Source organism: Caretta caretta, chromosome 5 (genome assembly GCF_965140235.1).
Source record: "Caretta caretta isolate rCarCar2 chromosome 5, rCarCar1.hap1, whole genome shotgun sequence".
Lineage (NCBI taxonomy): Eukaryota > Metazoa > Chordata > Testudines > Cheloniidae > Caretta > Caretta caretta.
In genome coordinates, this window is record NC_134210.1 from 6,652,712 (window position 1) to 6,673,637 (window position 20,926).

Here is a 20,926-nt window from a genome sequence, read left to right on the forward strand (position 1 = left end):
TATTAGCGTGAAGAGCACCATATCGTAACTTTACCCAGGAGTAAGCCCTGTGTCAGGGGCAGGGAGTCTCACATCATCAGTATGGAGAAGGTATTACTATAACTATTTTAATTGACACAGAAGAAGATAAGAGACTTTCACATAAGCAGTGGCCAAGGTGAGAAAACCCCCAGAAGTCCCGGCTTTCAGCCCTTTCTCATACTATCTGGCTATCCTCCCACACGTACCCCTGAGGATTACAAAAGAGGCTATTGAAAGCATGGGAGTTAAAAACATTGGGTTTTTTTGGGAAAACAAGCCCAACCCTAAAATGTAATTGGGAACCTGTAAATTCCCCCCCCCCCTCCAACACTCAGACTGCCTCTCGGGGGAAGTGTAGCAATTGCAGTTGTAGACGGATCGAATTTATAAGGGGCTAAGAGAAGACCATCATGAGAAAGTGAGATAGATAAACTTCAGCTGGAAACAATAAGGATCGATTATCACATAATCGCAGACCTGCATTCCCGGACGCCTGAGATACTTCACCTTCCTTTTCACTAATCAGAGATAATCCAAAATCAGGGTGTTTAAGTATTTGCAGAGATTCTTTTACACTTTCTGCTTCTAAAAGGAGGATGATTAGCAAGTATACAAAAGCTTTCCGGGTCCAGTAGCCCAGAATTTTGGCTGCAGCTATCAAACTGTGTTCCTTTGTTTCTTGGAGTGAAATCCACCCTCTCTGCACAAAGCCTCAATTAGTGGGAGCTATGCAAGAGTTGGAATTTACTCTGTTCAACCCACAGGGTGTCAACACAACCCCTCTGCCGCTGTCATTCCCTGTTGGGTTTTGAGATTAACTGAAATTCTTGCTCTGGACAAAGGACCAATGGTATTTAGACACCTAAAATGCAGCTAGATACCTAGTGGGATTTTCAAAAGACACCTATGCATCTACCTCCCACTGAAATAAATAAGGGTTAGGCACTGAAGGCGCTTTTGAAGTTTGCTGCCGGCAAACTCAGGTGCCCAAATGTCTAAAAAGGTACCTGATTTTTAGCTGATCGCTTCCTGAAAAATCAAGGTCCCCCTCAAAGGTGTTGAGATCCTCTGCAAGTCCCTCAAACCGAGGCCCCCAATACCCTTCAACACGGGAAAATGTCGGGCCATCTACTCAGCAGGGGCTACACTGATTTAATCCAGCTGAGGATCTGGTTCCTCGTGTCTAAGCACTATAAGAAACCACATAGAATAGAATAGAAAAACAGCCCAAAGTACACTATAGGCATCATCATATGGGTGACAGCCGCAGCAGCTTGCCCACGGGCATCATCACTGGAGATCTCTGCTGGGACAGCTCACCCTGATACGCTAGTGGGGAAGAAATGGAACAACAAACAGGAGTTTTTTGGGGGGAATATTGTGTGCTCTTTGCCAAATGGGGTGAAATATGCAGTGTGCAAAACCTGCAACATCACAATAGACATTATATGTGGTGGTGTTTAAAAACATAACATCAAAATAAATAAGCTGATTAAATGCAGAAAAATGGAAAGGAGAAAAAGGCCCAACATATTGATTATTTGTCTTCCTGTAGCACCTAGAGAGTCCAAAGATCAGGACCAATGAGATGATTGCTAGACACCGTACTAACACCTAGGAAGACTCACTCCCTCCCCTGAAGGGGTGCACACTAAACAGAGAAGACAAGAAAAAGGTGGGAGAAAGGAAATATCATCAACTGCATTTATAAATATCGTTTACAGATGGGACCCTGAGGCCCAGAGAAATTAAGGGTCACGCTCAAGGTCACACAAAAAAACAATGATAAACTGAAGCCAGATCTCCTGCGTCTGAGCCAAATGCCTTAATTCCAAACTCATCCTTCCACTCTTAGGTCTTGTCTGTTGCCCACAAAGCACAGTATGCAGCAAGCGGGGGTGTAAATCTCTAGCACACTAGCTCACTGCAGAGAACTGTCCATGTGGATCCTGCTATTGCACATTAAGAGTTCACCGTGCAGTTTGACGGTCTGTTGTGAGGCCTTGTCTGGGCGAGGCTAGAAGGCAAGTTGGCACATTTTAGCTCACACGTGCTAACGAAAAGTCTAGTGTGATCAGGGCAGCGTATTCTTTGACATGTGCTGAGCTGGTTGAAATGAAGCCCTGGCTCCCTTGATGTCCTTGATCTGCTAACACGTGTTAAAACTACAGCTGCCTTGTCTAACCTTTTCCCCTAGGATAGACATGGCCGAAATCCTACTCTAGACAAGGTCTTAGAAGAAGAAAACACCATGAGAATGACTGTGTCCTGAAATAACTAGTTCTTCCAGGGAGATGTATCACACTGGCCTCTGGCAGGTGGAGTAGCAGCTTACCTGGAGTTCCTGCTAGCTCTTCCCCACATCTAACTGTCTCATGAGATAAGATAGCTACCCTGTGCTTCTCTGTTGGCTGGCTGTTCTGTGTGTGTAAATCAGGGGCCTCACAGCTTCCGTAAATAGCACCAGCAAATGGAAACTGGTAATATTAACTCTGTCAAGGCTCAGTATTGATCCCAAATAGCTTCTGAAAAGCAAAGGCTGAGACTTCTGCTCACTCGCGCTAATAATTAAACTGGTTAGCAATATGGAGCTGCCACTCAAGTTCAAGTTGTAAAAAAAAGAGAGAGAGAGCAGGAGAGAATAAGTCTCGAGGGCTGTGTCCTCCTTGGAACCAGCTGCTGACAGATCTCAGTGATTATTGCCTTTATTATTACTGAGGTTTGATTCCTTTGTGGTTATCTTTTATGCCTGACAGCTTTGGGTGAGTGCAGAGGGGCACTTGAATTTCCTGCTTTCCCTTATCCCAACTGTTTTTTTCAATTAATGGAGTGTCTAACCTCATAAGATCAGTGGGGTGGAGCCCCTCCAAGTTAGCTCAGTCTATCCCCTTCCAGTCTGGCTGGCTTTTGCTCCCCAGTTTATATAATACAGTTAGTTGAAAAATATATTTAAAGAAAAATGGGGAAAATTGGTCCCATTTTTCCCCTATTGAAATTCAAAACTGTGATGACCTTTTTCATTGAGATTTGAAATTTTTCAGCTGGCATGAGAACAGGTCATATACCAGGGCTGAATTTGTCCACAAATATTTATGTGAAAAAGGACACCCAAACTTTCTGTTTTGGTCAAAACTTTGATGAAAAACTGAAATTCAGAAAATGTTGACCAGCTGTATTCGTCAACCACCCGTCAGAACGGATAAATGGGATTGTCAGCACGTCACTGCCTTTTCCTTCGGCGTCTCCAAGCGTGCAGTGGCTGAGGTGATTTTTCAGCTTTCTCCACCTAAACTAACCAACTCTATTCACTAAAGCAATAGACAAGAAAGCATTCATTTCCCTTCCATCAGCAAAACAAACCGTGCACTGAAGAAAAGTACTGTCATTCTTGGGAGACCAGGGTTCAATCCCCTGCTCTGCCCAGACTCCCTGTGTGACCTTGGGCATATCACTTAGCTCCTTTCTGCCTCAGTTCCTCATCTGTAAAATGGAGGTGACAGCACTACCCTGCCTCACAAGGGTGTTATGATGCAGAGACATTGGGCTGAGTCCAGTCCCCTGTTATCACAGGAAACTACTACATGCCCTACTGTATATTCTCGTAGGCTGCATCTGTCCCAGATTTCAATAGCTCCACCAGTGGGGCTTCTAGTACTTTCTTCAGAGGTCTTTCCTCATTGACCTTATTGCCAGGAAGTGTTTTCCTGAATTCCAAAAGAAATGTCCTGGTTTTTTTTATTTCATCCCCAAGTTCTTCAACTAACTCACCCTAAAAAGTTCTCCCTGCATACAGACTGTCAACTACAGCGGGTCAAAAAATGGAAACAAAAATTTCAACATGGAGAATTTCACAGAATTTCAAGCCAATGTATTTCAAACTTGTGAAAATTTCCAACCAGTTCTGCTGTTTGGCATTCTTTGGATATTTGTCACCAGTGATCACCGTGTGCAATTAACTTTGCAGACACCAGCCATACCGCGTCGCATGGCTACTTGGACATCATCAGGAGGGAAAGAACTTAGAAGGAACCTTCCACTCCGCAACCACAGGTTCCCAATGTCTGAGCTAATGGGAAATTATTTCAGCTGTATTGGTGATCTGTGCTTTGTGGGCATCCAGCCACAAGAGAATGACATAATCACATATTAATGATTAGTTCTGACATTTCATGAGACATTAAAACCCTGTGGAACTTTCTCACAAAGGGGCCATCTATCAGAAGTCAGTGCAGTGCTGCCAACCCCACATGTTCAAAAAACTCATGAATCGGCCCTAAAAATTCCGAAGACTGGCTTAAATCATAGTATTTAAAAATAATAAATGTGCGGTTCTTTTTGCTTTCTGGGTTTTGAGCATCTAGATTACAGCCGGGTCTTGTTTCCAGCCTTTCCCCGCAACTGTGAGAACCAGGCACCTACTTGTTTTTTAGAAAGTGAAAGCTGAGATCCTGACGACTCCAGGAGCCAGGACTTTATGGGAAGCACCCAACTTTCCAAGACTCAAGTTATGAGAGCTGGCAACACTCGCAGATATATCAGATATATATTTACTCTGTCTTCCCCCTCACAACCCCCTACTCCAATTCTATGACCTTATATGATTAAAATATTGGAATGCCACTGTGGTTAAGGGCAGAAAAGCTATGTATGAGAGAATCAGCCTGTCTTCCTGCTTTTCTTATTATCCCAAGTGAGTTTTCAGAACTAGGAATTGGGAGCAACTGAGAGAAAGGGTGAGAACGTTCTTGTTTCTTCCTCAAATGAAGTGATTCACTTCATACACACAGAAAAAGGCTAGAAGAAAAGGATTCTTGGCTTCTTTTTTCATTAAGACCTTGGGGAGTCTGGTGCCTCTTGTTCTTGTTCTTGCCAATGTGCTTAAGCAAGTGCTTAAAGTTATCCGTGGGCCAGATTTTTTAAAGGTATTTAGGTGCCCAACTCTCATTGATTTCAATAGGAGTTAGGCCCCTAAACACCTTTAGAAATCTGGCCTCATACATTTAAGTGCATTCCTGGTTCGGGATGGCTTTCTAAACAGGAGCCGAAAATGCTGGGGGCTCTTGGCCATCTGACTGGTGTTTGGCAAACTCTGAGAAGTAAATTGGTGGGTCTCAGGTTAATTCTAATGGACAAACATGGCTGGACTGAACAATCTCTAACCCCTAGAGACTGGCCCTCTCTGGGAAGATATTGGCAGAATGGCAGGGAGGTGGGTATGTAGTGGGGGAGATTAGTGTTCTGTCAATCCAGCCCCATTCACAGCACTACACTCATTTAATTTGCTTTACAGCGCTGGTGCAACAGCAGGATCAGACAGAACAGTAGGAGGAGCTACAAGGACAGAGGGAGACCAAGGAAATACTTTATTGAACAACAACACAAAATTAATCCATGGAACTCACTGCCATAGCATGCTGTGATGGCAGAAAGTATAACTGAGTTCCAAAAAAGAACTAGGTAAATCCATGGAGGATAGATCCATCAATGTCTATTAGCCAAGCTGGGAAGGGATGCAAAACCATGCTTGGGGTGACCTCAAACCTCAATCTGCCAGAAGCCAGGAGGGGAAGATGGGGTGGATCTGTCCGCTATTGCCCTGTTCTGTACATTCCCCTGGAAGCTCTGGTACTGGGAGACAGGACACTGGGCTAGATGGACCATTAGTCTGACTCATGGCAGCTGTTATGTTCTTAAGTCCCAGTCGTTCAGGAGATGAAGCTGTAATTTACAGGCAAACCTGTCCAGCTCACAATGGGTCTGCAAAAGGGCTGGAAAAAATACATCAAGACACAGGCTGGCATTTGTGTGTGTCTTCTTCTCTAGCCACCATCAGGCTAATACTTCCATAATGAGTAACGGGGTCGGGGGAGCAGTGATGCATCACATGGGACTGTGAAAAAGCAGAAAAGTGAGCCCTATGGAATCAGAGCCAGGTTCAATAGCCATTCAGATCAGTAGATAGAATCCCATTAATTTCAACGTGAATTGGATCAGACCCTCAAAAAGTAAGGTTTCAGAGTAACAGCCATGTTAGTCTGTATTCGCAAAAAGAAAAGGAGGACTTGTGGCACCTTAGAGACTAACCAATTTATTTGAGCATAAGCTTTCATGAGCTACAGCTCACTTCATCAGATGTGATGAAGTAAGTGGCTTGGAGGGAATCGTGGCTGGGAGAAAGCTGAGATCCTCTGGTGTGGAACAACACTCCCATTCTGCCATGATTGCTACCTCCCTGCACAGTGTTAGCATCCAATTTCTGCTCTTGGTGTTCGACTTTCCCAGACATTCACTCTCAGAGCAGAGAGTATATCGGATGGCACCCTCCCTTTCCCCCGTCTGTTTCCTACCACAGTGACAAGCTGTGGCCTGTCTGAAGATGAAGAATCTTTGCTGGCTGAGAGTGACTTTCCAGGCATATCAGGGTCTTTCTCAAATATGTCACTGTGGTTAGGATCCTCCGTCTTCGTGTTGCAGAAATATGCCCGTCGATGTTGTCACATGTCAAAATAGCTGGTGACATATGAACTGCAACAGCAGGCCTGGTGTCTTCTTCACCCACGCCAGCACATTTGATGAACTATTTATTACATGCCGATCAATATTTAATGGATGCATTTCGTTGTCAAGAGAGGAGGGCTTCCTCTTTAAATTGAAGATACTTTTCTAGGAAATGGCTGGAAGAATGACCCTGATATTAGATGGAAAATTCTTGTTCAAATGCTGACGCTGGAGAAAAGGCTTCAAGGACAGAACACCCGCAGCTGCATGCGGCCAGGTGGTAAGTACTGTCTCAAAAGGGCCAACAACTGGCTAGTCAATCCAATGAGACCAATTTTCACATTTTAAGTATTTGCCTTTGAAACCTGATAGAAGAGCTTTTAAATTGGGGATGGCAAATACCGACGAGTGCAATGGGCACACACTCAAAAATGTATGTGCATTTGTTACCCTGCAGTTTGTGCAAGCTAGTGGGTATATGCACATGCAAAATGGCCCTTTTGTGTGTATTTACCTCTCTTACAAGTGCAGATTCCTATTTGTATGCAATTGGGGGTCTTTGCATTGTACACACACATTATGCCTGGCTGCGAAAGTTAGGTCCATGTGATTATCCACTCCATTCTTCTGGGGAAAAATGCAAGATCATTTCCTTTGTTCTATACATTCTTCACCACTTTGCCAACGCCAGCTTTAAGTGATGGGGCTTCTACCATTTCCAGTTAGGAAAAGCACAGTACGGGGAGTTGAGAAATCTGGGTTCTCAGTTCAGCTGCATCATTCTGCCTCCTTGGACACTGCTGGCTTCCCTGATTTTAGACTCTGCTAATGGTGGAGTAAATTCTATTTTTAAATGTCCAAAAATCAAATAAGAAAATAAGTTCAGAAGTTGATCTCCATACTCAGAAGTCAGAATGCTTATTGGAATCTGCAATACTGGTCTGCATATTACAGCTAGTTGAAACATTTGGCTTTTTGATCATAGAAAATTTTTATTTTGGTCAAAGTTACCTGGCTTTTCTCAGGGGGCGAGGGGCACAAAAAGCACCCTTCCCGCAATTTTTTGGGTAAAAGATTTTGGGTTTTGAAACTGAGTCACTGTCTCCAGATTGCCTCTTTGTGGCCAAGGGTGGCTTTGCCTCAGTTTCCCTCCGAGGTTCCTGGAACTAATCCACAAAGGCTTTCCCCTAGCTAATGACACCCTTGCTTGGGGCTGGTCTAATAACAAACAAGTTGAAACAAGCCTCAAAATCCCACAGTAAAGTCCATGAACCCATAACACAACAATTCATTCACAGCTCTTGCTCTTCTTCAGGCCCAGTCTACCCTTCATCAAGCTGCCAATCCCAGACGTTTCTAGCTGGAGTCCTTCCCTGCTCTCCAAGCAGCCACTCACAGGCTTTCCTACCTGGAGTCCTTCCTTTCCCTTGAATTGTCTTCTCTATCATTCAGAGAGACCAGCAGATAAACCCCTTTGGCTGCTCTGCTCTTTTGACTCTTAGCCTTCCCCAACTCTCTCTGGCTCAGAGACCAGCAGGTGCACACCTTCTGCTGCATGCCTGGTCCTGGCGATCTCAGGGTCTCCTGCAGGAGACTTGCTGCTCTCTGCAATCCTCAGCAACCTTCTCCAGACCTTTGCTGACCTTTCTCTCTCCCTCTCCCAGGCCTTTGCTTTATTTATCCAGGAAGCCTGATGGAATCACATGGCCCATCTTTCTATTCCCCACCCGTGGAGAGGAGTTAATCGTCTCACAGGTGAGGCTGAGACCCATTTCCCATTAAAGGTCCAGCCACCCAGCGACACCCCCAAATTTAACATTTTAATCAAACCTCTTTTGTGAAAATTGACGTCTTTTCAATTTTTGTTTTCTTTGGAAATCTAGGGGAAAAGAACCATTTTAAAACCATGTTTTTCATGAAAAATAATGGGGATCTTTTGACCAGCTCTACTGAACATACTACAAGAACTGCCTTCCTTCTGATATTTCATTACTTTTGCTTATGCTCCCAATGGAAATGGTCAAACTCCCATTGACTTCATTGGGTGCTGCAGCAAACCCTAAAACACTATTTCTGTAGTATTGGCATGAATATTGATAGCCTGGAGTGGCTACAGTGAGAATTACACATGATAATGAAGAGGAACTTTTGTGTTGGAGGTGAGAGAGAAGAGAAAGGGGCCCTGGGTTCCATTCTTGGCTCTGCCGCTAGGCAGCTGTGTGAGTTTAGAGAGGCCTTTTCTCTCTACGGGCCTCTTTTTTTCCCCTAAAAAGAAAAGGAGTACTTGTGGCACCTTAGAGACTAACCAATTTATTTGAGCATGAGCTTTCGTGAGCTACAGCTCACTTCATCAGATGTTTCCACGGTAAACATCTGATGAAGTGAGCTGTAGCTCACGAAAGCTCATGCTCAAATAAATTGGTTAGTCTCTAAGGTGCCACAAGTACTCCTTTTCTTTTTGCGAATACAGACTAACACGGCTGTTCCTCTGAAACCTTTTTTTCCCCTCCCACTCTTTGTCTTGTCTATTTGACTTTTAGCTCTACGGGACAGAGACTGTCTCTTATGGTTCATACATCACCCAGAATAATGGGGCCCAATATGGATTGGGGCCTGTAATACACATAATAAAATCATCTGGGACTTGGGAAGAGCTAGTGGTTGAAGATGGCAAGTGGAACACTTGGTTGTGTTAAGAGAATGAAAGAGCACGTTTCACCTGAAGGCACACAAACGCAGACAAAGGAAAATGTGGCTCTGGATTGCTTCAGGGCAGATTATGAAAGCAAATTTTACAGGACATGAGTGGGCACATTTTCAGAAATAAGTACTGTACTTAGGTGGTGCTCACAAAACACGCACTTACAAGGTGGGCAGTGATGCATGCAAGCTGGTATGCATGCAAAGAAGTGTACGCACATAATCATTTGTGGGCATGTACTTTGTGCACGCAACTGGTTCTTTGTGCTCAGGCACACATATCCTGCAGAGACCGGGCCAAACTCAGCTGGTGTACTTGGACTTCAATGGGCCTTGGCCCATTTACAGCAGCAGAGAGTTTGGCCCACTCCTTGGGGACCTTAATATGAAAGTTTGGCCCTAATCAATCCAAGAGGTGAGATTCATCTAGCCACTGAGTCACCCTCGTCTACTGGATGCTGTTGTTCAGAGGTTGGTGCTGGCTGCAGGGGCCATGCACCGTGTAGCATGAGCCGTCTTACCTTTGCTGTTGCCATCGGGTCCCCGGAGGATTGTGCACTCCTCAATGTTCCCGAACGCCTCAAATAGCCTGCGCACATCGTCTTCTGACTGCTGCTTGTTGAGCATGCCCACAAAGAGTTTTCTGTCTTCTGGAACAAAATAAAGAGATGCTTACCATATTTCAGGAGGAGTGCGAAAGCCAATGTGGCTCCACACAACATGCAAAAGAAAGAGGTGGGAGGGAGACGCGGCCCTCCCCCATCCAAGGCAAACAGTTTCAGAAGTGGCTATGGATTTTGGATGCCAAGCTGGAAACGCCTTAAAGGGGCCTGGTTTTTAGAAAGTGCCGAGCGTCATGTTGAGCACTAGAAAACCGAGGCACCTAAAACCAGTCAGTCACCTCTGAAAATTGATGCCCCAAGCCTCGTGAGTCAGTTCTCTCTACTCAGTCTTTGCAGCCGAGTCCCCAGAAATAAAACACTGGGATTTTCCAGACTGCCATTCAAAGGGAATGCATACAAGGATGGCATTTAGAACCAACCTTCAATTAGGAAGTGCCCTTTTTAGTAGCCACACTTTACCCTATAAGCTGCAGGAGAAAATAATTAAGTTTAACAGAAGCGGCTCTGTTTTGAATTGGTCTTTGATTTAAAGCAGCGAGGGAAGTAATTAAATGGAATGGAAGCCCCAGCTTGTAAATGAAGATTTTGGTCTTATATAAATATATATAAACGTTGACATACACGTTATACATATAAACACATTTATGTACACACACAGATCTCTACACAGAGAAAACTATTTTTGAAGGTCAGCTGATTGAAGCCAATGGAATGGATTTTGCCCAAACTTGCCCAAACTTGCAGTGGTCACCATTTAAAGCCAAAATTTACTAATACAAGTATCTGAGATAGGACAGGTACTAATACAAATATCTGAGATATCTGAGATAGCTCCTATTTCAACTAATGGGCTAGACCACTGTGCTCTGTTGGTAGATGTTGTTTTTTTAATGGCAAGCATTGTATTTACCTTTGGGCTTATAGTAAGGCTATGTTTACAGTACAGGCATGTCAGTCGGGTGTGAAAAGGTATGATCCCTGATCAACACAGCTGTGCCTGCATAAACTGCTAATGTAGACGCAGTTTTATCAGAAAAACTGCACTTTTACTGGTATAGCTTGTTTAGCTTGGGTGTGTTATATGTGTGGAATAAACTACACCAGTGAAAACAAAGCTTTGCCAGTATAAGCAGTGTCCCCACTGGAAGCATTTTGTCGTTATTCTATACCGTTATACTTATATTGGTCAACAGCTCCTAATGTAGACCCGGCTGTTAAAAGGAACAAACCTCGACAAACCATCCTGGGCCCAGTCCAATGGCCACCAAAGTCAATAGAAAGACTCTCATGGACTTTGGTGGGCACTGGATCCACTCTTAGAATGGATTTCTATTCATTGCATTGTTACGGGCAGCACTATACAATATCACTGCATGAAGGGGAAAAAAGGAAATTTACATTGTTTACATTGTGTATGTAAATAGGCAATTTACACATGCTTCATAAATGTGTGACTCATCATTCATTAAATACTATGTAAATGTGTGTGAACCAAGATGTTTTTTTTTCTCGAAGCAGTTTACAGAACAGATGCAACCAATTTGAATAAATGCATGTTAGTAAATAAATACTTTGACTTTTTTTAAAACGTGCATGTTAATAACCTGAACCTGACCAGAATGCCCATTTACAAAACTCCTTTCCTGGCTGAGAACATGGGTGATTTGCACCAGCTTTACTCATTGAGAAAGTGGTGATTTAGGCAAACTGCTCTGCTTAAACTGGTTTGATCAATGTTCACATACCAATGGGTCATCTGTAAATTACCAAATTGCCTTAGAAACTGAGCTAAAGGTCATTTTTCATGCAGTGGATTAGAACCCTACCCCATTAGGGTGATCCTGATGAACCAAGAGCACTCAGCGTATAGAAAATGCACAGATGGCTAGAGTAGGAAGATGACCAGCCTTTACATTGCCTTTATCTGAGTAGGCAGAACTGAAATAGTAGGAACAAAACACACTGGGTTATCCCCATGCCTTCTTTTTTTCCCGTCTCACCTGAAGCAGCTAAAGTAATGGACAGCTCAAAGGCTTGTTTTCTAGAGGCATGCATAAGGAAAGTGATAGCTTTGATGACTGTCTTAACCGGAGCTACTGTGAACCATGGAAATAGGAGCTAGGAAGATGGGATAGTGCAGTTTCAGACTTCCACACTGTACATTTTTCAGTGCTTTGTCTAGACTGTTTCTCAAGTAATCGAGTCCTTTAATCCTCCAATGGCAAGGAATGGACTAAATATTATAAATGTTCTCTATAGCTCTATGAGTCTGAGGGGCTTCCAGCATCCCCCTTGGTCACATCTCTGTGATGGGCTGCATGTATCTGCCAATGAAGGAATATTTCCTAACCATTGAGTGGGCACAGGGAGAATGGGAAAGCTTCAACTGTAGAAAAGTCTCCCCCACAGCCAGATGAAACCATCTTCTTCGAGATACAATGTGTATGGCCCATCAGAAACCACTTTACTCCTTGGGCAAATTGCTCTGTGCAATGGAATCTCTGAGATGGAGTGTTACACCTTTGAAAGGTCGCTATTAAAGCTAGTCATATCCTCAATTAAACATCTTTTTAGGCCTTGGCTAGGCAAAGCCTGAGAGAAAGCAGTAAGTCAAAAACCCTACTGTGTGTCTAGGTGTCTGGGGAAAACTGGTTTGGAGAAGGAGCAAGTTAAAGAAGTATGGGCGGGATGAATGGACAATAAGGTGGATAGAAAGCTGGCTAGATCATCAGGCTCAACGGGTAGTGATCAATGGCTCCATCTCTAGTTGGCAGCCGGTATCAAGTGGAGTGCCCCAGGGGTTGGTCCTGGGGCTGGTTTTGTTCAATATCTTCATAAATGATCTGGAGGATGGTGTGGACTGCACCCTCAGAAAGTTTGCAGATGACACTAAACTGGGAGGAGAGGTAGATACGCTGGAGGGTAGGGATAAGATACAGAAGGACACAGACAAATTAGAGGATTGGGCCAAAAGAAATCTGATGAGGTTCAACAAGGACAAGTGCAGAAGAAGAATCCCATGCACCACTACAGACTAGGGACTGAATGGCTAGGCAGCAGTTCTGCAGAAAAGGACCCAGGGGTTACAGTGGATGAGAAGCTGGATATGAGTCAACAGTGTGCCCTTGTTGCCAAGAAGGCCAATGGCATATTGGGATGTATAAGTAGGGGCATTGCCAGCAGATTGAGGGACGTGATCGTTCCCTTCTGTTTGACATTGGTGAGGCCTCATCTGGAGTACTGTGTCCAGTTTTGGGCCCCACACTACAAGAAGGATGTGGAAAAATTGGAAAGCGTCCAGCGGAGGGCCACAAAAATGATTAGGGGTCTGGAACACATGACTTACGAGGAGAGGCTGAGGGAACTGGGATGGTTTAGTCTGCGGAAGAGAAGAATGAGGGGGGATTTGATAGCTGCTTTCAACTATCTGAAAGGGGGTTCCAAAGAGGATGGATCTCGACTGTTCTCAGTGTTAGCAGATGACAGAACAAGGAGTAATGGTCTCAAGTTGCAGTGGGGGAGGTCTAGGTTGGATATTAGGAAAAACTTTTTCACTAGGAGGGTGGTGAAACACTGGAATGCGTTACCTAGGGAGGTGGTGGAATCTCCTTCCTTAGAAGTTTTTAAGGTCAGGCTTGACAAAGCCCTGGCTGGGAGGATTTAGTTGGGGATTGGTCCTGCTTTGAGCAGAGGGTTGGACTAGATGACCTCCTGAGGTCCCTTCCAACCCTGATATTCTATGATTCTATGATAAGGAGGGTTGGCTGCCCCAGATGGAGGTGAGGTGCAGGGAAAAGAGAGATCTTTGAACACAACTGAAGCCAAGTCTCCACTAGAAAAATGCTTGCCGGTATAACTACACTGGTATGGGTATGGAAGCAAACCTTCCCAGTGTTGACATAGCTAATACTGGCAAAAAAGTGCTTTTGCCAGTAAAGCCTATACTGGCTCCCAAGAAAAGCACTTTTATGCCGGTATAACTGTGTCTGCTCTAGGGTTTTTGCCGGTATCGATGTGGCAGACAAAATTGACACCCCTAACTAATGTTATAATTTCAGCAAAAGTTCCTAGTGTGGACTTGGCCTGAGACTGCCTTGTCTAGTTTAGTTTATGCAAAGCATAAATCTAGGTATGTTATGCAAATAATTTATTATTTGGTTTGACTCCCTTTTCCCTGAAATTCAGTCATCCGCAAGTCACTGAAGACAGTGAGCAAAAGGTGCCCATCACCGCCAGTTTTGTGACATGTCCACCAGGTGGCCACGTGACCACCAGCTATTGGACTGAGACCCTCTACTCACTTACCCATGGCTTTAGGGCCAAGATTTTCAAAAGTGGTTTGTGACTTTGGGACCCAAGTTGACCCACCTTAAAATGGTCTGATTTTCAGAAAGGGCTGAGCACCCGCCTTGCTGAAAATCAGGCCCCTTTAAGATGACTCAAATTTGGGCACTGCAAATCACTTTTGAAAATATTTGCCTAGTGTTTTTTATAACAGGGATTTATGGCAACTGCTGTCTCAGACACCTATATGTTCACACAACCGGCTGGTGAAATGAGTCGCTTGAACAACCACCGGCTCCCAGGCAGTCTTTTAACCAACCATTATGTTTGCTCTTTGCATTCCAGCCCTGCAAGAAAGCTCATTGCGATGTTATAATAACATATCCCGTGCACTGAATGGGAACAGCGGAGGAGCACGGCAGCAGCTGGGAACATTCAGTGGGCTCCTGATCTCGACGTCCACCTGGATTCATTTGCATGCGACTGAAATTACAGCCCCGTAATCCACTAATGAGCTTACACTGAACCTTTCACACCACCAGTGCCCCCAGATGCTTTGCCAAGTCCCAAACAAAAGGCTGACATGCTGTGCGCCACAGTAACTCGGCTCAACTTCATCAAATATGTCTGAGAGAGCACGAGTCAGGCCATTAGGCCAGCAGAGCAAAATGGAGAGGGATTGCATTGGACACGGTGTGTTGTGCATGGGGATGAATGTACACTATATACTCTCTCTATTGGGGATGCTTCCAGAGCATCCTGTTATGAGAGTTCACTGCACTGGGTTACTGTCCCATCATTCAGATCACGCTGATTTTGCTGCTGCAAAGGGAAAGGCAATGTCTGCACAGTGGAAGTTCAACAGAAAGGGAGAGACATCAAATGTTCAGGACTGGGCCTGGACTTGGACCAATCCCCTGGATCAAACCATTCTGGAACGTTGTGTGTGTGTGTTAATTTCCAAACTTGGATCTGAATTCCATGCAAGCCTGTGGGTCTGAATACCCCACATTCTGAACTTGTCACATTCAGAGAGTTTTGCAACCATGGGCTACGTCATTCTCAGAACAGCCCTTTGAAGAAGGTGGAAATCATCATCCCGATTGACTGAGCTGGAGAAAAAGGGGGGTTATGCTCTGAAAAGTGACTCCCTACAAACAGCTCCACTGAGCCCCACGGTTATTATGTCTCAGTGATTTCAGATCAATTAAGCTCAGTTTACGAGTAAAAACTGCCTAGTAGAAAAAAACCTGAACTTGGAATCTGAGAATCAAGCTGGTTCCTTTCCTTCTTAGGAATCCTCAGCAAGAATAAAGCCAGCACTGGTGGACACTGGTAATATTTTCTACATTTTTGACTGTGATTTCTCTGCTCAGTGCTGATTGGCTGTTTGCTCCAGCCTCCTTTTCCTGATCTCAGTCTTGCGGTCTCATTACCTCAGTCTCATTCTATGCCTGACTCTCAGACATTCCTCCCTCCCTCTTTTTGCCTTTTATGTCACCCTTACCCCTCTCCCTTCCCTTTGTCTTCCTATTTAGCTGATCCCCTTCTATCTAACACTCTTCCCTAACAGGTCGTTTTCCGCCATCCCACTGATTGCTCTGCTCGACCAGCTGCAGCTACTATGTTGATTGGTCCTTTCCCCTATTCTGCATCTGCCTTGCCTATTTAGACTGTAAGTCTTTGGCGCAGGAACTTTCTAGGGCTCTGTGTTTGTACAGCACCTAGCACAATGGGGCCCCAGTCTTGATTGGTCCCTAGGCATTACAGTAATAAACATGATGAATAAATTAAAATATAAATTAACCACAAGGTCACCCTTCCTCCCCGTAGAGTAACTGTATGTAGCCAACATTTCCCCATCCATTCCAGCAACAGTGCAAGGTACCTTGGTCTCTGCTGGGACATCAAAAGCTGGAGAAACTAAACCAAAAAAACAAATATAGAAGATGTACCCTTAATGACACCTCTGATATTAAAATGTAACAAGGCTTCCCACCCGCAGGCTCCTCTGTCAGCCCGGCTAGGGCTCGCTTGAGTCAGTGTCACTGGCTTCACATGGGTGAAGAAATGTATCTTGTTAGCTAAATATACGGTGTCTATAAATCTCCCGGGCTGTGTTTATATGAAGGCCTGGGCACCTCTCTTGGCGTGAATAGGGGTTAAATTATTCCCTGTTCTATTTGTATTTAAATGTTATGTTTCCATGATAAGCGTAAGGCAGAGGTGTCAGACGGGCCCAGGGAAGGAGACGGCAGGCAAGAAAGGTGCAATAATCGAATGTTGTACACTGAGTGTTGAGTGGGGGAAAGTGCTAATTCAAAAGACAGAAGGGACAATGAGATGCAGGATGCCTGACCCTCTGCAGGGCAAAGGATGTATATGATACTCACAGAGATTGTGAAGGGCCTAGGGGAAACATCAGGGTCACACACACACATGTATGTGTAGCTAGCTCTCTCTCGCTCTCTGTATGTATTCTTCATACTAAACGAAGAGGTTGAATCCCTGCTCGAGCAGAAAAACAGATTTCAACCTTATTATCTGTGAAGTTGCAACCAGTACCTCCATAATACAGAGATAGATCTAACTGTCTTCTGTGGCCTGTGTCATGTAGGAAGACAGAGATGATCACAACCATGTCTTTTGGCCTTAAAAGCTATGAGTTTGTGTATCTGTGTAACAAGCTCATTGCCATGGCATATGATACAAGTGGGTAGATTATGAGTGGGTGTGTGTGTATTCAATAGGCAGGTAAAATACAGATGTGTGTACATTCTATAGGCAGGTACAATCCAGATGTGTGTGTGTGTGCTATAGCAGGGACCATACAGATGTGTATACATTCTATAGGTAGGTACAACAGATACCTTTTCAGATCCTGCCAAAGGCAAACACATGAGGAAATGCGATAAGGCAACTGCTGACTTTCTAACATTCAGGGCTCAGCCTGCTGCCTTTCTGCCTTTTGGCTACGAATCCAGATATTAATTAATTCCTTATTAGTATTATTCATCCCTGTTTGTCTCACTACTATTCTTTTCTGCTTGTAAATGTCACCAGTTGCAACTGGGATTGCACATACAACTAGTGACCAGCAGCAGAGCTCAGATCCATCTGCAGGGTGTGTGAGCCTGTTTCCTCCAGCACCCTGGAAAGATGCTCCAACACCCGAGCAGAGAGGGAGCGAGAGGTAGAGTGGATCTCCCCAGCGGTCTGCTACCTACTCCAGCAGGCTATGCACTCTGCAGCGAGGAGGGGCCCTGCTGCATTCAGTGTGTCCTGGGAAGGCAGCTCCTGTTTTGCTCTACTCAGCAGCTGCTAACACAGGCACCAAGGGCCGGTTTCTTCTCTTTGTTCCCAGCAGGTTGTACAGGCCTCCAGGTTCTTCTCTGCAGCAAGCAGCCTACAGGCCAATGGCAGCAGCCGGAAAGAAGGTGGGGGAGGGGTGCGTGAAGCTAGTGTCATGTGACCAGCCAGCTCGATGCAAAGTTCCCCGCAGATCACAAGTGACCCACGTGCCAGTTTGGGTTACACCACAGGAAGCAAAAATAGCCCTTCAGCTGTGCTAGCTTTCAGAACAGAGGTAGTGTCTACCTTGGGCCAAAGCATAGGGAGGGAACTCCAGATCTGAGCTACTGAACTTTGGGAAAGTTTGGAACCAGCTCCAGTTCCGAATCTGAATTTGCTGGCTCAGGCTAAATCCCTCATCCTGAGTCTCTGTCTAGGAGTCCCCCCACAACTCTCCCCCTCATCACATTTGCTAATCAGGCAGCTCAGTAGGCTAAAAGCAGGGCATTTCCTGTGGTCCGAGCCGCGTGCTCCTACTGCCATTCTCACAGCAGTCCTACGGCTGCGAGATGATGATTATGTCCCTTTCCACAGGGGAAGCAATTACGAATTCTGTTGTAGCTAATTGTAAATTAGCTAATTAACTTCTCCATGGTACCTTGCTGAAAAACACATGAACCTTGTAAAATGGAGCGGTTTCGGAAATTAGGACAGAAAACCCCAATCGCCCCCAACAACTTAACTCAAAACAACAAGAACAAAATCTACTCTCCTCCCACATAGCCCCCTTCAAACAACACATCCTCATTCTAATTCTGCTGCAGGCTTTAAAATGTTTGCTGAGTTCACCTGCTCATCGCAACCCGGTGGTGTTTGGGAGCTCTAATCATATCTCAGCTGGAGCAGTTTCCTTGGGTGTAACTCTCCCCCTTCTCCCATTTTTGTTCTATTTAACAGATTCTTTATATCCCTTACATTAGGAGTTATGATTGCACAGATGCCAGTCTCCTGGTGCTGGAGACAGAAGCTTCAGAGACGCCCGGGCTAGAGAAAATACCAGCAAATCCGAACAGCTGTGTCATGGGGACAAGTGCAAATGGCCATAAGCCCAGGTGTGGGCTTTAATTGTCCCATGGAGGGAAGGGTAGATCCATCTTCCTGTAAGCGTGCTACTCCCCAGTTACCCCCTTGAAAAACTTATTTTGCAAGGTTTTTTTTAACTGTACAATTGCACCTTGAGTCCTGAATTTTAAAGAGATCCTGGCCATGCTGTACAAAGTCAGAGAGTTCCTATAAAGTAATCACCATCGGAAATGCCAAAGGAAAGAAGCAATAGATGAAATGCCCCTCATCTTCACTGAGCCTATGAACATCCTTCTCTTCTTTTAAGTCTGGGGGTCAGGGTTCTATCCTGAGTTTTGCCACAGATTTGCTGTGTCCTATCAGGCACAGTCACATAACCGTTGTGTCTTTCATTATTCTTATTAAGGAGGAGGGATGGTCTTTACCATTACTCTTACAGTACCACTGAGGGACCCCAATCAAGGATCAGGGCCCCATTCTGCTAAGCACTCTACAAGCACTGGAATAAAAAAGACACTGTAAAATGAATATGGTGGTGCTCCAGCCCGGTTGACAGGGATGTGCTGAGGATCTATCCATGTCCTTGGTCCCTCGGGCAAAAAGACCCATCTCTGTCTATGGAGCAACAACCACAGCACTGACAAAGCTCTCAGAAGCCTGAGAAGTTCAGAGCTACATGCTGTTATTAAAGCTTTCAATGCCCCATGCTACCCCAGCGGAGTCAAAAGATGTATAAAAGAGGTGAGTCAAAGAAGACTCTGGCTCCTCATGTAAAGCCTTGTTGAATAACAGGCAGCAAGGCTAGTTAGGTGCCTGACTCCCCTGGGAGGGCTGGGAGCAAGTACTGACTTCAGAGTGACTCTTGGGAAAAGGTCCTTGAGTGATTGTGCTTCTGCATCCTTCACTACCCGCAGCCGACCAGTGGTGCGCAAGGATAACCGCAAACACAGTGCATCACAGTGATCTCGCCTGGAGGTCAAGGCCTGGATCGCTCAGAACAGGTTCTGACACCCTGACCCGTATTGACTACCAACTCATCCCAGTAGCTCACCTTCAGAACCTGCTGAAGTCAGCGGGGCTATTTTGGAGTACGGCATTGCTCAGTGTGAGTAAGGGGGTCACAATCTGGTGCTAAAGGCTTGATCCAGCGCCCAGCGCCGATGATGGAAAAACACCCAGTGACTGCAATGGAAGATGGATCAGGCCCTAAGCCAAAACGCAGTGTGTTCCTCCGGGCAAGGGCATGAGTTCAAGCCAAACTGCAAAACAGGCCCTTTTCTAGCTTTGTATTCACTTCAGTCCAAAAGGTAGCAAGTGATTTTGGAACTGGGGATTTAAGTCCGGGGACCTGTAAGGCTTGGGGGGCTGGGTGAGGTTCCAGTTTGTCCTCTAGTAACTGCCATTTGTTTACTCCTTATCATCCGCTGGGCAGGCTATGTCAGAGGCGCAGCTTGTCATCTCTGAGCAACCTTCAACAGAAGCAGCCTCCCAAATTCAGCCCCCCACCCATCTGTAATAAACACAGCCGACAATCTCCCCAGCAATCCTGCTCTGCCTTGGGATTACGGCTGTCATTTCTTTCAGCACTTGGATCATATCAATATGACCCCTCACTAGTACATCACTGGAGCTATTTTAATTGCATGCCTGGAATTGGTAATCTAATTAGTTGCTTCAATGTCAATAACCCTTTCCTTGCCCACAGTAAGTTTAACCCACCACTGGACTATCTCAGTGCTTATCACAAGCCTGGCTTGGCGAAACAAGAAGCAGTTTCAGTTCACCTCCTGTTAGGCAGATCCCAAAGCAACTCCACCGCTGCTGACCTTAGATGGTGCCTTTCTTGGAAGTGTCAGAAGAGCGGGACACAGATTGTATGGGCAATGGAGAAAGAGTTCCGCTCTCACGCCTCGAAGTGCTCTCACCAGGCAAAATGTGGGGAGCAGGCTACACTCTGCCTTTTTCAGGGATCGACAGAAGTCTTTCACCTCCAGAGCTTTCAGCCCTAGCACCTTTCATCACTCCTGCAATCACTGAAATACCCTTTTAACAGGAGTATCACTTCCCCTGTCCTAAGGTAATGAACAGAGCTGGGGGAATAACTGACTTCTCAGTTTGGTGGCAGTCCTGAAATATTGGAGAAAAAAATTAGTTCAAGTCGAATTGTATCTGAATGTTTGGGGGCATTTTTACTGAACCAAAAAAGTCCAGTTCAGGTCTGATCCAGAGCGGGGATTTGAACTTTGATTCCCACATCCCTGGTGAGTTCCCTAAGGACTGGGCTAAAGATTATTGGGTGGGGAGGGAAGAAGGGGAAAGTACACCATGGCATTTCCTCCTCTGGGCATTTTGTGAATAGCTGAAAGAACATTTTTTAGCAAATTTTGTGAATAGCTGAAAGAACATTTTTTAGCAAATAAATGATT

At 45.1% G+C, this 20,926-nt stretch overlaps 1 protein-coding gene across 11 annotated transcripts in view; it reads right to left on the reverse strand.

Moving 5' to 3' along the window:
* The window catches only part of CELF4 (CUGBP Elav-like family member 4), an 888,518-nt gene that overhangs the window by 162,520 nt on the left and 705,072 nt on the right, over positions 1–20,926 (reverse strand). For 7 of the 11 annotated variants that reach the window (XR_007356644.2, XR_007356643.2, XM_048849887.2 and 4 more), the window contains exon 4: positions 9,741–9,869. Coding sequence is in view for 9 of the 11 variants with exons in the window: in XM_048849887.2 (XP_048705844.2) it covers positions 9,741–9,869 (129 nt within the window). In the remaining 2 variants the exon portion in view is untranslated. The remainder of the gene's footprint in view (positions 1–9,740; positions 9,870–20,926) is intronic. The other 4 variants (XM_048849889.2, XM_048849895.2, XM_048849890.2 and 1 more) reach the window with 1 other exon arrangement.